The 14,843-nt window shown below is 35.8% G+C and overlaps 1 protein-coding gene and 1 long non-coding RNA gene across 2 annotated transcripts in view; one reads left to right on the top strand and one right to left on the bottom strand.

Annotated features, from left to right (window-relative positions):
* The first annotated feature begins 1,021 nt into the window (after nt 1-1,021).
* On the top strand, nt 1,022-5,546 carry LOC142336112 (uncharacterized). Its single transcript, XR_012758890.1, has 2 exons — nt 1,022-1,312; nt 5,092-5,546. It is a non-coding gene; the product is annotated as an uncharacterized LOC142336112 (long non-coding RNA).
* A 185-nt stretch (nt 5,547-5,731) lies between these two features.
* Nucleotides 5,732-14,843, bottom strand: part of LOC142336111 (ethanolaminephosphotransferase 1-like) — a 29,327-nt gene continuing 20,215 nt past the window's right edge. Inside the window, exon 5 of the mRNA XM_075384660.1 lies at nt 5,732-6,554. Coding sequence (XP_075240775.1) covers nt 6,243-6,554 — 312 coding nt within the window. The 3' untranslated portion in view covers nt 5,732-6,242. The remainder of the gene's footprint in view (nt 6,555-14,843) is intronic.

The following is a 14,843-nucleotide window of genomic DNA, read 5'->3' as shown; positions in this document are numbered from 1 at the left end:
AAATCTGCAACTGATATTATTATTGTAATTGTTCGACATTTTCTGCTCAATGAGAAGTCTCAATAGCTTCCTATTGGAAAATAGGTGAACTTATTTAACTCCTTCAGGTGACACTTGATAGTTTTGATGACATTCAATAATTTTGTTCCAAAAGTATCAATCTACATTAGAACTCTTCGGTCTTCTTTTTGTCAACTTACAAATTAGCCTCATAAATTTTAGTTCCCATCCACTTTTCTGAAGTAAACTCTTTTTTTTCTGCTTTTTTGCTTCAAAAAGCGTTTCAATCACCTTGGCACAGTTTTCTTTAAAAAAAATTGTGACCTTTTAGAATTGGCCAAAGCTTTTTGGTTCTTTTTTGCTTTTTGTTGTCTATCCACATTACCATTTAAGACATTGGACTCAAGTTGTGCTTTTAATGGCTTTCAATTCACAATGGCTTTTAATGGCTTCAGAAATTTGTTTTTGCAAACTTTTTCTGTGGTTCTAGTCTAGTATTTGGCCTTTAGTCTTATCGCGTTGTGTCGCTAAAGGCAGCTGATCTTGGCTTCTCGAGCAGTTAAATGTGAATCCATCCAGCATTTTATAATAGAAAGTTGATGACTGATAAGGAATTTTTTCGGAATTTTTTCTAGTATTCAAATTTCAATAGATTTTGGAGCTTTTTTGTCGACTTGCCACCTAGTGTCCTTAGAGGTAAGTGTAATCTGTGTTTTAGTAAAGTGCGAGTTGATTCGTTTATTTTAGGTTTTATCTGATATTATTTTGACTTTGTTACTAAACGATTCTTCAAATAAAGATATTGAACGTTGTCCGTAATTATTGTTTTTTGTTGTTTTATTTTGCGTTTTTCTTGCATTGTAGCTCCCAATGGTCCTGCGGGTCACGCCGACGGCTCCCAAAATTAATGGCAGGTCCCAACAGTCCTCTAATGCGGCATTATAATTCATTTAGGGTTTTGATTTTGTGACAATTTTTTTTTCATGCACCAATTGCTGTTGAACTGTATGTGAATTTCTGTTGTTTCCTATCTCTTCCTCATTTGGTTGACAATTAAGTCAAAATGTGGATGAGTGGGGTTGGAACATTATGTGCAAACGCACAAAATCGAGCTCCTTGTCATAATTATTATCAATATACTTTGTCCTTCCGTTACCTTCTCAGCCTTTCATTAGTTTGAGGATCTGGCAGAGAATGCGACTGGGCATAGAGATCTGAGCAGTGCAGCTGAAGAGATGTGTACCAGAATGGTGGAAAAAATGCACGGCATCCGGCTCTGCTACTTGGCCAACATCACCACTACTGCCAACAGGCACATTGCATTTGTTATTAAATTACCAGCAATTTTGTGCTGAAAAAAATCAAAATTCAGGGCGGAGGCAACGAGGAGACTAACTCTTTTGCCAGAAGAGTCCTGATAAGTAATCCAAATTAGCTCAAACTCTAATTATAACCCTAAAAAAGTGCTAAATAGTACCTGCTTGATAAAAAAATCTGAAAACACTACGAGAAGAAATTTTTGCTGGGAATGCGAAATTTTAAGCGGAAATGGGGACTACTTGAGATCATCTGCTGACACTTGTAAACGAGAGAAAATTAGATCACGGAAAACGGAAAAGTCAAAGACGCAAAAATCGCTTAAAAAGTCAAAACTGTCAAGCGAAAGATTTGCATAAAAACAACACGTTTACAATAGTTGCTTTCTATCGTGTTCCACTCGATCGTATAAAAACGCAACAGACTTACGTCTGACAAAATGCTCTCGAAGGACTGGAGTTGGCCTAAATTTTATTGTTGTTTCCTACTTTGGTCGGGGAAAGGGGGTCTTGTGCACGGGTAAAGAACTTCAGAAATCTTCAAGTGACGCAGTTATAGGTCATTGTAGATCAAAGATTTCAAGTGAAAACGAAAGCCATTGAGTATTAGTTGTAAGCAACACCAAATTAAGTAAAACTGTCTCTAAATCAGTGGGAGCAAAAGAGCTATTTAACTACTCAAAAGCTATAGTAACGTACCACTCCATCAAGAAGTCAGAAAAGTTCTAGCAAAAATTATTCAGATGCACTACAAAAATTTCTTCAAGATTTGTTCGAAAGTAATTGAAACCAACGATTCTCAGCATTACTCCGCTTTGAGTCATAAACAGACTGCTCCCCGCTACAAATTTTTTTGACTTCTAAATTATTTGCTCGTCGTAGAACAGAAAACACTATCATTTTCCATAATTGTTCACTTTAGTGGGGGGGGGGGGGGAATTATCTACTCAAATTGGCTTTTTGTTACGTCAATTTTGGCCGATCGATATTTTCATCGTAGAGGGTTCTGAGTGGTATCAATTAGAAAGCCCGTCCAGCGTAGAATATCGCGATTATCGAGGTTTATAGTTTTATGAACATTTGACTAATTTCCTTGACTGACTGAGTGTTCTAGTTGACATTTTCTGTATTTTTGCTACGAATTTTTGTCAAATTTACTTGTATTGTTAAAATTTTAAGAAGTTGGTTTTAGCTTTAAAGATGTAGAAGTATTGCTGAACTGTCTGATCCGAGTTTTTGTCTAAAACTTTGGCTTTGTTTTTCTTAAATTCCTCCTTTTTATCGGGAAATGGAAACAAATCTGAATCTTTAGACCTCTTTGTATAAATTTGCCGTAAAAACAGACAAAAAATGCTGTCAAAATCACTAGAAACTCCAAATAAAACTTTTACGCAAGCTTTCTGTGAGTGCTCTGAAAAACAGTTTTTCCCGTTTTCCAAAATTAAAAAAAAGTTTTGAGGGTTAGCGCTTGGAAAACCAACCGACTTGTATGTTTTTTAAGCAGCGTATGTTTTTCATTAAAAAAACCAAGCGTATGTTTTTTATTAAAAACAAATCTTGATCATATTAGCAGTTTTGATTTGTAATGTTTTTGACTTTGCAACTACGAGTTTTAGAACATTTTTTGTTTATTTCTGGATACTTGATGACTTTTGAGGTTCTGTTTTGGGTCTTGTCGAAATATGACATTATTGAGAGTCTTATATCACGTTATTTATGTTGAAAGAAAGCTGAATTATAAATCTTTAATAATTCTACTGAATAGATTATGGTTTTAACGTCTTCGATAAAATTTTCTCGGAAATTTTTTTGAATTTTGGAATTTTGTCTACTTGTCGTTCATTTTGTAGACGTATGACAATTTCGGCAGAATAGCAACTAATGGCTGGCTATGGCAGCATAAATAAAACTTTTAATATCTCAGTTGCCAGCTAATGTATTTCATGGCTTTGAAGTAAATTGTTTTCAAAAAATTCGGCGTGTTTCATATCTGTGCTTTTTTATTCTTTTTGATATTCTTTTTGCCTAGTCTCCCTAATTACAACTCACAGATCACATTATTGGTTGCATGCAGCTGCAATTGCTTTTTTTTAAATGAAAAGTTTTTTTTAAATGAAAAGATTGATTTTAACGGCTTCGACACTGTTTTCTCGCAAAATTTAAAAATTTAATTGTATTCACTATCTTTGCATTTTTGTTTTTCTTTGTCTACTTTTTATCCTGTCTCATTAATGAAGGGTCGCATATCAGGCTATCCCATTCGAAGCCAGCTAAATTTAATGTATTTGATGTTTTTAGTCAATAGATGATGTTTGTCACATCTTCGACACAATTCTCTTAAAAACTTAAGTTCTTTTGTGCTTGTGTAGATTTTTGACACTCTGAATAAAGACAGTTATCAAAGGCAACGGTTTTAATTAGTATACATGAAAGTACTCAATGATTTTAGTTGACAACTTGTTTTTCAGGACTTTCAAATTAGTTATTTAAAAAAACGTTTTTTCAATTTCGCATTGTGTTCTTTCTAATTAGTATTTTTTTCTCTGTTCTTTTTGTAGTCTCATGGCAAAAGCTGGATAATGAGAAGACTCAACTGTTTTTTGAGGATGTCTAAATGAACTAGTTAATGATGTCAAATCTTAACTAATGGTTTCGATGACTTCGGAATTAATTGTTTTCATATTTGTATTTTTTAACTTTGCCATTTTTGTTCTTTCTGATCCAGTTGTTACCTATTCTCATTAAAGAAGGGTCACTTATCACAATATCGATGTAAGAAAGAGGCGCAAATGAAGGCATCTAATGTTTTAGTGCACGAATTATGGTTTTGACGGGACAACGGTTTATCGCAACATTAATTTTTTTCGCAGCATTGTTTTTTTCGGTATTTGGGTTCTTTTTGTAGTCGTATTGTGTATTTTGGATAATGAAAAGACTTAGTCGCTCTCTATGTAGGGATTAATGAACTTTTTTTTTATTGTTTTCAGTTGTTAGCTAATCGTTTCCTTGACTTTAAAAATAGTTGTTTTCATAAAATATAAGGTTGTTTTTTAACTTGCTACCTGATATTAATTAAGGACAGGTCACATATCCTTTGCATTGAAGTACAATTTAATTTTAATAGTTTATGTTTTATCTGATGTTTTTTGGACTTAATTGTTTGTTAATAGGTATCTGTTTAAATTGACATCGAATTTTGGTCGTAGTTAATGCTAATCGTTTATTTGATTTTGATGTTTGTCTTGTCTCGCAGCCTAATTAATGGCAGTTCTAAGGGGCCCTCTAATGTGGCATTATTTAACTCATTTAGTGGTTTGAGTTTTAAACATTTTTTAATATTACATTTTTATCGAACAAGATGTTTCCTCATTTGGTAGGCAGATAAGTCAAAACAGGCTGAGTGGGGTCGGAACATCATGTGCGAACCCACATTACCGAGCCTCCTTGTTCGCTACTAGAATAAAGCATGCATTATAGACTGTCCACTTGCATTTGAAAATTTCTAAAGCATGATAAATCATATTATAGTAGTAGTTAAGCAGCCCACTGTTCATGCACTTGATACATTTTTGTAGGATATAATTTATAATTAAAAAACCACCCACTTCAACTTAGTTATCATACAGCATCCTGTTAAGGTTATACTTAACTATAGCAGATTTTTCGAAGAAATTTGCAAGCTAACCGTCTCAGCTGGACTAGGAAACCTTTCTTTTTTAATTTCCACATTTTAAATTGGAAAAATATACAAATGCAATTCAAAATATGACAACAGTTCCGGTTCAATGGTGGTGGGGACTGCGATGATATTGGTCGAGGTGACACCCCAGATTAACTATGGGTCTGTTGATTTCATTCGAGTGTACAAACAGGTCATAGCAGAGATGCTTCTGGAAGCGGGGTGGATGGACATTGTGACCAATTTTGAGTCAGAGCCACAGTTTGACAAGACCACCTCAATTTCAAGTCGCATCTATGCTAAATTCCCCTTTTTTGAAGCCATTCTGAGCTCTTTTCTTTTATATTGCATATATCAATAAATTGGATAATCGAAGAAATAAACGGAATTGATGTTATATATTATGGAAAGTAAAAAAGAAACTAACGAGGAATTGCAAATATAAGAATACGACTGATATAGAACCAGTGTTTGTTCTTACTTCGCGAAGCAGTTGCGTTCCATATCGAGTGTTCTACATAAATTAATTGAAAGTTTTTGAAGGCTTCAAAGCTTCTTTTGAACTAATCTCTGCTGATCGTAGGAGTTCCTTTAACATCAATATCAACCAATCTTTTTTTGCCAATTGTTTCCCGATACTGTGAAATCATTCATGGCAGAAACCTGCTGAAGAGTATTGCGGCGAGTCAAGGCCATAAAAGACCAATTCCTGCCGTATGAAAACTAGGATAAAAAATTAAGGTCTAAACTGAATTTAGAAATCCGAAATGTTATACGAAAAGAAAACAAATTTATAAATGTATTCAAAATACAGATTTCGCAATAAAAACTTGATAGCTTAGAACATAGTATCTGCAAATTTAGCTTAAAATTATATATTTGTTGCATTATCATTGAAGGGAATTTTAACGAAAATTAGTTAACTTCGGACATAGCACAAAGAGGTACAAGTATCATGTTGAACATCGGATCTGTTTCTATTACCATCGAAGAAACAATTGCAAAACTGTCAAAAATGATTGACATCTTTTATACTAAACAAACAGCTGTTTCAGTAGAAGATAGCTCAATTTCAAACAAAAAACGAGCATCTACATTCGTATGTACCAAAACAATTTATTCAAACATGACTGTGATAACACAGTTCCCTGATTGACATTTGTAGCTTTTAAATTGAGTCAATTCATGATTTAAAATCGACATCAACGGTAGCAGTGCCTAAAGTAACGAACTAGCATCATGTCGATTTAGCTAGAACTCGGCTTCCGAATAGAGAATACTGAAACATTGAGCGATTCCGCAATTTCATTCACAACTCGGACTCCAAAATGCAGATGAGCGATAGTTGCCAGGGTTGAGAACAGATAGAGAGCATTAAGTTCCACCTGTGCAGTGACTAAGTGTGTTGGTAGAAGTAGTAGGCACAATAGCAAGAGGATGTAAGGGTACATCATCCAGTTGATCAACTGGCACTTGGTTGAAGTCATCTGGGCTATTATTACTCTGCATAAGTGACTGGAGAAAAGGACTCCCTGGTGCCACAGAAACAGACGAGGTTCCTAACCACAGAAAATACAATTCACCACAGAAAGTTTCAAAAGCATATAAGATAAATTAAAGTCTTTACTTACAGCATACCAAACAACTTCAGAAATCATAAAACATCTAATTAAATCCATTAATTGAAAAATGGACAATATCAAAAATGAAGGCAAGATAAAAATTTGTCGAAAACCTTTAAATTGTGCCTGAGTCATAAAAACAAAAGCCAAAATCTGAGGATGATCAATCCAGGAAATTACGCCGCATTAGAAAGCCGATAAGACCTTTAGCTTTGAGACGAAACGGCAAGATCACATCAAAAGCAATATCAACGAGTAAAAATTGAAAAAAATTGACTAAAAAAGAGTCAAAGCAAAAACAACAAACGAAAAAGCCACCGATGACGCGCTAGATGGACATCGAGATTGAAACAGAAAAAGAAAAAAAGGGAGACAAATTGACCGATTTTTTCTGTTTTTTTTTTCAGAGTCAAAAAGTGTTCTAATTTGGCGTGTCAATTAGATTCTGAAACTATACTTGATTCGGGCTTCTAATTTGAAAGCTAACAAGGAGGCTCGGTAATGTAGTTTTCAGAAAAATGGTGTATGAACGAAAAGATAGCCTCAAAAGGCAAATGACTCAGTGGAGTAAAAAAAAGCATTAGATTCATGAGATATATGTCAATACTAAGAACTCAAAAAACTTATGTCCGTTTTAAAAAACAAAACTTAATAACAAAGTCAAAATAGCGTCAGATAAAACTGAAACTAAATAAAATAACTTGTAATTTACCAGAAAAGAGATGGGACCAGTCCATAAATGCTTGGTAACAATTAGACAATAAAGATCAAAAACATTAAAATTGAAAAATTTGCTTATTTTTTTTTAAAAACAATTAATTTCAAAGTAATGAAAACCATTAGAAATCAACTAAAATATCCCATAGGTTTGCGACTACCAGTGTTTCTAAAGATGAGAATTAAGAACTGTCGGTATTCAATTTTTATGCAGTTACAAAAAGAACAACAAATAGACAACAAACAAAAAATCAGGTTAAATTTTGCCAGAAAACTCTTTCGAAGCCGTAAAGCCATACTTTGGCCCTCAAAATATGTTCAATTGCTTCTTTTTCGAAAACCCATAAAAGTTTATGTAACCTCTCATTATTGATACCAGGTAACAAGTAGACAAAAACGAAAAAAAGGCAAAATTAAGTAATATTTGATTTTTTTTCAAAAAAATTATTTCCGAAGACATGAAAGCCAATAATTACGAAATGAAATAAGTAAATGGGTTCATTTATTCTTCCAAAGGAAGCCCTTGAGACCTTAAATTATCCAGAATATATCTTACGTCTAGAAAAAGAACGTAAAACATGACAAAAATCGAAAATTAATTAAATTTTCTTTTGTGAAAAAACCCGTCGAAGCCAGTAAAGTCTTAACGAATTCTTTAAAAAAATTAAACTTTGTGACACCCATCCCTTTGACAACTTCTCTTGAGAGCAATTTGTCAAATTTGACCTTAAATTTACGAGACTAGGTAACAAACAGACAATAAAAGGAACAAAATTGAGAAGTTAGTGTTTTTTTATTTTGCGAAAACAATTGTTTTCAGTCATGAAAGCCATCCGCTATCTATTAATAGCAGAAAAACGATAAGATGACATATCTAGAAACTGTGCAAAACGGGCAAATACCTGAAAATAAAAAAATGTGAAATCTAGTATTATCAAAGCCAGAAAACCACAACTTAAAGTGTTAAACCGCAAAAAAGATTGAATTTGATTCCAGTAGAAAGATAAAGCATTCTTTCATTGCTGACACTAAGCTACAAGTTGACCAAATTAAGCGAAAAATGGAGGCAAAGTTCAATAAGCCATGATTTAGTTAAAAATCAAATATTATTAAGTCAAAACGACCATAAGCTTTCAAGTAAAAAACTAGATACAAAAATTTGGAGATAACTAGCAAACGAATTAGACCTATAACTATTGAGCTTGATCTGAAATGTTCCATCATTCAATCGAAATGAAAAAAGATATTTTTTCTTAAAAAAACCGACGAATTACAATCCGATTTATTTTTTGGATTTTAACAGTCCAAGATTGGTCCAAAAAAAGCTCTGCTTATTCCCTGTTCGCCCATTTAAAACACTTAATTTTTCGAATGTTATAGATAAAGCTACTTTGTTAGGTAAAATAATAAAATGCTGCATTTTTGATAATCTACAAGTAAAGCTAGCAAAAAAAGGCAACATTTTAATTACGGAGCACTCGCAACGGAAGTTGAAGTAGAAATAGCTCCATTTTGAGTCTACAAAGATTGTATTTTTGGTGTTTGGGTCTCGAATTCTTGCAAATTAAATCAAAATGGACTAAAGAAACTTATTTCGTGCTGTTTTTGATGAAAAAGTCTGAAAAATTTAGAAAGAAATTTTGACAAAAAAATTAATTAAAAACAGCCGACAATATTTTTTTCCAGAATAAAAACAACATTTAAAAAATTAACAAATTTTATCAAGTTTCAGCAAAATTAGCAAAATTTTAGGCAAAAAGTGCGGAAAAAGTTAATAAATTCAACGGAATTCACTCTTTTCTCGTAAGTTTAGACCTCGATTACTCCCTGTAAAAAACCAAAATCAGAAACCTTTTTAATTCCATATTCTACACTGGACCACTTGATTGAGGATGATAAGCAGATCTTCTTAGCCGACAGAAACTAATACTTTTTGCTAAGCATTCAAAAAGTTCACTTACGATTTGAGAACCTCTGTCTGTGGTTATGTATAAAGGCACGCCAAATCTAGAAAACTACGCATTTAGAAATGCATCACTTATAATATCAACTGTAGTTGATGATACAGGTTGTGCTTCAACTCATTTTGACATTCTGTCGGTAAACGTTACTAGATACCTATGAAGAGAATCCGGAACTGCTGAAAGTGGTCCCACAACATATAGATATGTATGACTGAACTGAATCTGGTAATGCCTTCACTAATCTGGTATGTCTTAGGTTTTGTGTGTCTTGAAATTTTGCTCTGTTGGCACTGAAGACATTATTTGCAGCACAAATTGATATTTTGAACAGCTTTTGGTCATGTAAATCTTGCTAGAACCATCATTTTCGCAACTTTCCGATAAGGATAACATAAGTCATGGAGCTGGCTGAAAGTAGGAAAGCGACGATCTGGAGGTAAAAATAGGTCGTGGAACAACGGATTTATCTCAGAAGTTTCTAATTGCCAGTAGTAACCTCTTGTACTCCGTTCAAAAATTCATTCATCATTTTAGTACGCAAATTTTATGTTTGTCTTTTGTCTGGCAAATCAAAAACGTCGATATAGACCCGGATACATCTTGAGATAGTTCAAAAGTATCAACTGAAGCATGAGAGAAACATTCGGCAACAATATTTTCCGACCCAGACAAATGGTGAATTTCATATATATATATTCAGCTTTAAAAGAAAGCTGTCTGGCTTGTCAAGGACTATGATTATTAGATGAGCTAATTCAACGAAAAGTGAAAGCTATAGGTTTTTGGTCCGTAAAAACCACAGCTTTTCTGCCATTTAAGAGATAACGAAATTTAACGGTTGCAGCAATTCTTTGTCAAAAGTGCTATAATTTCGTTCTGCTTTTGTTGGGCGTCTCGAGAAAAATGCTAGTGGTCGGTTTTTGTCCGAACTTGATACCTCATGGAGAGCTGCACCAATAGCCGTTTCTGAGGTATCCGTTGTTAATGACAAGGTGGTATCTGGTGATATATGGTGAAGAAATAATGAATTGCTCAAGCCTTCTTAAAGTGCACAAAAAGATTCTGAATACTGGGGAAGCCAATCCTAAGTGGGTTGCATGGTATTCAAAAGCAGTTTTGCTTTATTTCTTTTTTTATGTGTTGGCCGGCTTAAATTAAGAAGATGCTGCAATGGCTCAATAATTTGTGCATATTGCCGAATATGCTTCCTGTAAAAAGAAAATTTTCCTATTATTATTCGGAGCTCTTTGTAATTCTTGGGTTCTTCTAAACCAATTAACCTTTCAACCTTTGATACTAGTGGTTGACACCATCAGAGGAAATTTCAAATCCTAAGAAATGAAGTTTTTTAAAGCCATTTCCATTTAGTCAGGTTTACACGCAAGCCATATTCATTTAATCTCGTTAACAAGCGATCAAGTGTTTAAAGAAGCAACTCAATATTAGATGATGCTACCAATACGTCGTCTGAGTACACAAAAACATCTGATAGAATCTGCACAACTTGATGAATGAATCGTTGAAACGTTTTTCCTGCATTCTTCAGACCGAATGGCATTCTGATAAATTCAAACGAACCAGAAGGTGTAGTTACGGCCGTTTTTTCTGTCATCTGAGTGAATGGGTATCTGATAATCTGCTTTGAACAAGTCAAGTTTGCTGAAAATTTTTCTGCCATTAAGTCCAACCATTGAAAGTTGAGGCATTGGATAACAATCTCTAACAGTTATACGATTTAGAGATCGATAGTCACCACACGGTCTCCAATCGCCCATTTCTTTCTTCGGAACCATATGCAAAGATGATGAACACGGTCTCTTAGATGGTTCTATTATACCTGGCCGCTGCATTTCATCAAAAGCATTTTTGCAAACATTTAGTTCTTCTGGAGTCAACTGTCTTGATTTAGAGAAAACTTGTTTCCCAGATATTTCAATTTTTTGGACGGTTTTATGTCTTGATTTGACATCAAAAATAGCGTTACCAAAAACATCGGAACATTTTCCCACGATTGCTCTTAGTCTATCATTTTCAATTGACGAAAAGTCATTGTTAACAACCCGGAGTGATAAATGACTGTCTTCAACTGGTGTTGAAGATTGTCTCGTAGAAAGACCTCTTATGTTAGACCTGTTTGTCTGTTAAGGCGAGGTTATCACAATTAACTGTAGTTTTGAATTCAATCAGAAAGTCTAGGCCAAAAATATTGTCTTTGATATCTGCTATAAAGAATGTGCAATGAAATGGTCTTCGCAAAGAAGTAATCGAAATTGATAACGACATTCTGCCAAAAATTTTAATTGAATCTCCATTGACTGTTCTAAGTTTTGTTACAGTAGGTGTTACGAAGTTTGTATTAATAAAACTTGGCATAATTATTAATGTCATTAAACCTGTGTCCGCTATGAAATCATTTGAATTGTCTCCTAATTTAGCGGCTATACGAATGCAGAGATTACACCCAGAGGTTGCCGCGCACAAACTAGGGGATACTAGCTTGACGGATTTGCTGGAGAGTTTGCGCGAGACGTTGGCTCTGTTTTTGGGCTTCTGTCCTGGCCACTGGCAACGTGGTTTACATGATTTTGCTTTCTCAGCAAAATAGAGATGATAGCGACAAATTTTTGGTCTTCGACCTGCTGTGAAAGGTTAATGTGTATTTTCGATTGATCGGTTTGACTTTGATTTGCTTAATGATTGGTTGTTTTGAGTTGAATGCTGATTGCACAATGGTCTTGTTGGCATCTGCTGTGTTCGAGAGGAAGTTCTAGATGGGCTGGGAGTGCCGTTTTTACAGAAATTGGCATTGCTTGCATTAACCTGTGCTTTATGACAGTGTCATCCAACGTCAAGTTACATTCAGCGAGCTTTCATTGAATTCTCATCAAGCACGATGAAGGTTTTTGACAGTCCAATGAAATCCTTCCCGGCGCTTCTTCACTTCAATCATTTCTTGTTTGATTTCTGGAAAATGCCGCAGGTATGATCTTTGATGTCCCTATAAATGTCTATGCTCATTGGAAGATTGATTGCAACGTCTTCAGGAATTGCAGCAAGCATGTGATGGAATTTTGTCTCATCATTTTTTTCCGGCAAGGATAAATTGATATTCCATTTGACGGAACCATACTCCAGGATTTGACCTAAAGAAAACAGAAGGTTTCACAGAACCCCTTCCAACGTATCCACCTGAAGCTGAATGTTGTTGAGCGAGCAATATATTTGGATCTACTGCTCCGGCTTGAGACCCTGATGGAAATTGTCCCCCAATACCTGAACCAACCGAACCTGCAGCAACACCTGAACCAGTACCTATACCTGTACCCGCCATACCAATAGCTTTTATTACCATACGCGAACCTGTACCTACCAAACCCTGACTAGCACCTACCAAACCCTGACCAGTACCTACCGAAACCGAACCCGAACCTACCGAACCCAAAAACCCCCAAACCTGTACCTACCGGGCTAACCCTTGAACCATCCATCACCGTAAAACCAGTAATGGGAAAAAATAACGGGGCCCCGGAAAAGAAACAAATTTAACAAGTCGAGCAAAGGTAAGTTCGACTCGAATTTTGTTGTAATAAAACGATTAAATTTGATTAGCGTGAAGGAAAAAAATTATTTAGCTTCCGTATTAGGCGTATATTAACAGTTAAGGGTCACCATTGTAGAAGTTGGGGAATCCAAACTTAATACTTAAATACGCCTTTCCCTTTAAAACAATAGGTATATAATTTTTACTGTAATGGAAGCCCATAGAGTAATCAGCTGTAATAAATACAATCAACAAAGCTTATGAAGCTAAAACTTGGTTACAGAAAAATCGTGACTTCTACATTTCCGATTTCAATTTGAACGATTTGACTTCTTGTTTATGACTATACTTGATACCATGACCTCTAAATGCTTCTTTATCCTACAGCACAAAAGAAACCAAAAGATATGGTAAAAAAATTCACAATTTTTCTATGGCAACGCGTCAAAGTCTTATAAAGCATTAGCTGCTCATTGAGTGACAAGCAATCACAAATATGTACAAGTAGAACACATGTATCATTTCAAGAGCAGCAACTTCTCACTCCATTAGAAGATCAAATTGATAAAAGAGCATGCTTTAAACACACTTTTCTTTGCTCCCTTTACTACTCCAGCGTTACATAAGTCAAGTGTTAACAGATCCAAAAAAACTGGGCACCAATAAAATCCAAATCTCCCGCATTACAAGCGAGCGCCTAAATAATAGCCTCTGAGAAGATGACGACGGCTATCAAACCGAACAGTCCATCACATCATCCTTTGGCGGGCCAAACCAGGATCGCTTTCTTCGTGGGTCTGTCATTAGACATTCGCATTACATATCCAATGCGCTGGAGGCTCCTTAGTTCCACTTTCCAATGTATGGACTTTACTCCGAGCGAACTCCTTACATCCTGCATGTTCTTCTGAACTCGTTGCATCGTTTTCAGTGGGGGCTCCTTCTTGTGACCCCATACATATCGATACCTTCTGTCGATCCACTGCTGAAGCTTGTTTTCTCCCTTCTGCCAGGATCTCGTGGCAACGTCGAAGAGAAGCCCGCTTTCTACACAGGTTTGGACTACCAGGGCTTGTCGTTTGGTCATCTTACTGTTCACTAATTGAGGTCTCACCCTCGCCCATAGTTTTCCAGCTCTTTTGATTCTGTTCTGAACATCCACTTTGGGATCTAGCCAGCATCCCAGCATTCTTACGTTGGCTGAGTTATCATCTCCGAAGTTCACAACTTCTTTTGCCACATTATTTCTCTCTTCGAAGGCCTCCATAATTCGCTTGATGCATGTGCTGCCTTGCTCGATCTCATCGGCCCTGCCAAGAATGGTGGTATTGTCTGCAAAAAGAGACATGGAGAATGTTTCCAATTTTGCATCCGAGTTGTACTTTTCAAACTGACTCTGGCTCGGTATCTTGTTCCCCTCTAGCCAGTGCTACTCTATGCCCACCTTCTTTCCGGATGCTTCCCCAAGCTCTCTTCTTTTCTCTTCGAGACCGATAACCATTTGGTGAAAGATATTGAAGAGAACGGGCGAGGTAGTGCACCCTTCTCTAAGCCCTCTCTCCGGGGTCCAACTTCCGCTGTCGCTATGTTTGCTCTTTATACAGTATTCTGTTGTTTCGTGGAAGTCTCTAATACAATTCGGGAAGTTCCCCTTTAATCCATGCCTTTCCAAGAACTCCCAGAGAGCCGGCTTGGACACCCGCGGGTAGGCTTTTTCTAGATCGAGTAAGCGTCCTACCGGATCATCGTATTTCACGTTGCCCCCGGTTTCTGCTCTCCTTTTCTTTACGAACTGCATGTCCTCCTGTATTCGGGTTATCACTTGCGTGGCGTCAGCTGTCGATATGTTTGGTCGGAACCCGTTCTGATTCTGGTCCAGTACTTGGAATTTTTCGGTCCAATTGCGGAGACGTTTCCCGAGGATTCTTGCCAATATTCAGCATAGAAAGCAGACACACCCTCTCGGTAATTTCCACATTCGTTTCTGTCCCTCTTTTTGAACAG

The sequence above is a fragment of the Convolutriloba macropyga genome, chromosome 3 (genome assembly GCF_964194025.1).
Source record: "Convolutriloba macropyga chromosome 3, txConMacr16.3, whole genome shotgun sequence".
Classification (NCBI taxonomy): Eukaryota; Metazoa; Xenacoelomorpha; order Acoela; family Convolutidae; genus Convolutriloba; species Convolutriloba macropyga.
Note: the sequence above shows the minus strand (reverse complement) of the source record. Positions and strands in the feature narration are given on the sequence as shown.